General features: G+C 49.1%; 1 gene segment (V, D, J or C); it reads right to left on the bottom strand.

The window, feature by feature from the left end:
- LOC105546650 lies at nucleotides 1-658 on the bottom strand. The segment is given in 2 exon segments: nucleotides 1-470; nucleotides 574-658. Coding segments are annotated over 2 exon segments (519 nt in total).
- Nucleotides 659-1,370: the final 712 nt, after the last annotated feature.

Here is a 1,370-nt window from a genome sequence, read left to right as displayed (position 1 = left end):
TCATGTTTTAAGAAATAGTTCATTTCCTCCCACTATATGAATCCTAGCTATATCTGAAAACTCACTTCTTCCCTGGGAGGATGAGGAATAAGGAAAGGCCGCTGTGAGCTGATAGAGAGGAGCGAGCCCTGCAGTTTTGTGCACAGGAGGGAAGTGTCTCTGCATCGCTGTGTCTAAGCTGCTGGCACAGAGATACACGGCCGAGTCCCCAAGCTCTGCAGGCTGGATCTTGAGAGTGGAGTCTACTCCTTTGAGCCTCTCTGCAGAAAATCGATCCTTAGGCAACTGTGAATCATCTACTACATCCTCATTCTGAAACCGAACCAGAAGCTCCGGGCCCTGTCCCAGGATCTGCCGGTACCAGTAAAGGGTAGCATGGCCAGATATAGGATCACACCAAAAAGCCACAGCCTGGCTTTTCTCTGTAATCTTATATCTGGGGGACTGGGCAACTCCAGCTTCTGTGAATTCTGTTGGGGAAAAAAAGACAGAATTTGAAAACAGAAAGACAGAAATGACTGAAGTAATCACTGGAATTTCCAATGGGGTGATCATGGTGTTCTTAGGACTTACCTGCCCTCAGGAGACAGATGGCCGCCCAGCAGAGGAGCCTGGTGCCCATGGCAGGGTCAGGGCAGGATGGGAGCTTTGCCAGTTCAGGGTCCTTGTGAACAGGAGCAGAGGTGGAGGGACGCCCCTGTCCTTATGTGGTAGTTCCTACAGTGACATCTTTGTCTCCACAAATGCCTAAGTTCTTAGAAACCAATTGTTATGAACTAAAACAGAGTTAGAAGTTGCTTTAGCATATTCATCGACTGTGTGCAAGTTCATCAAGGTGTCTTCACTCACATCTCTAGGGTTTGGGGGATTGGATCACCCACTGCATCTCCAGGACCCTTGTCAGGCCTGAGCCAAAGCTAAGCCATCATATCCCCTGTGACCTGCACGTACGTATCCAGATGGCCATTCCTGCCTTAAGTGATGACATTCCACCACAAAAGAAGTGAAAATGGCCTGTTCCTGCCTTAACTGATGACATTACCTTGTGAAATTCCTTTTCCTGGCTTATCCTGGCTCAAAAGCTCCCCCACTGAGCACCTTGTGACCCCCCTCCCCTGCCCACCAGAGAACAACCCCCTTTGACTGTAATTTGCTTTTACCTACCTAAATCCTATAAAACGGCCCCACCCCTATCTCCCTTCACTGACTCTCTTTTCGGACTCAGCCCGCCTGCACCCAGGTGAAATAAACAGCCTTGTTGCTCACACAAAGCCTGTTTGGTGGTCCCTTCACACGGACGTGCATGAAACCCATCCTCTGCTGGATGTTTCTACTTGAATGTGTCAAAGGCAACTCAAAGTACAGACAAC

The sequence above is a fragment of the Mandrillus leucophaeus genome, unplaced genomic scaffold (assembly GCF_000951045.1).
Source record: "Mandrillus leucophaeus isolate KB7577 unplaced genomic scaffold, Mleu.le_1.0 Scaffold365, whole genome shotgun sequence".
NCBI lineage: Eukaryota > Metazoa > Chordata > Mammalia > Primates > Cercopithecidae > Mandrillus > Mandrillus leucophaeus.
Note: the sequence above shows the minus strand (reverse complement) of the source record. Positions and strands in the feature narration are given on the sequence as shown.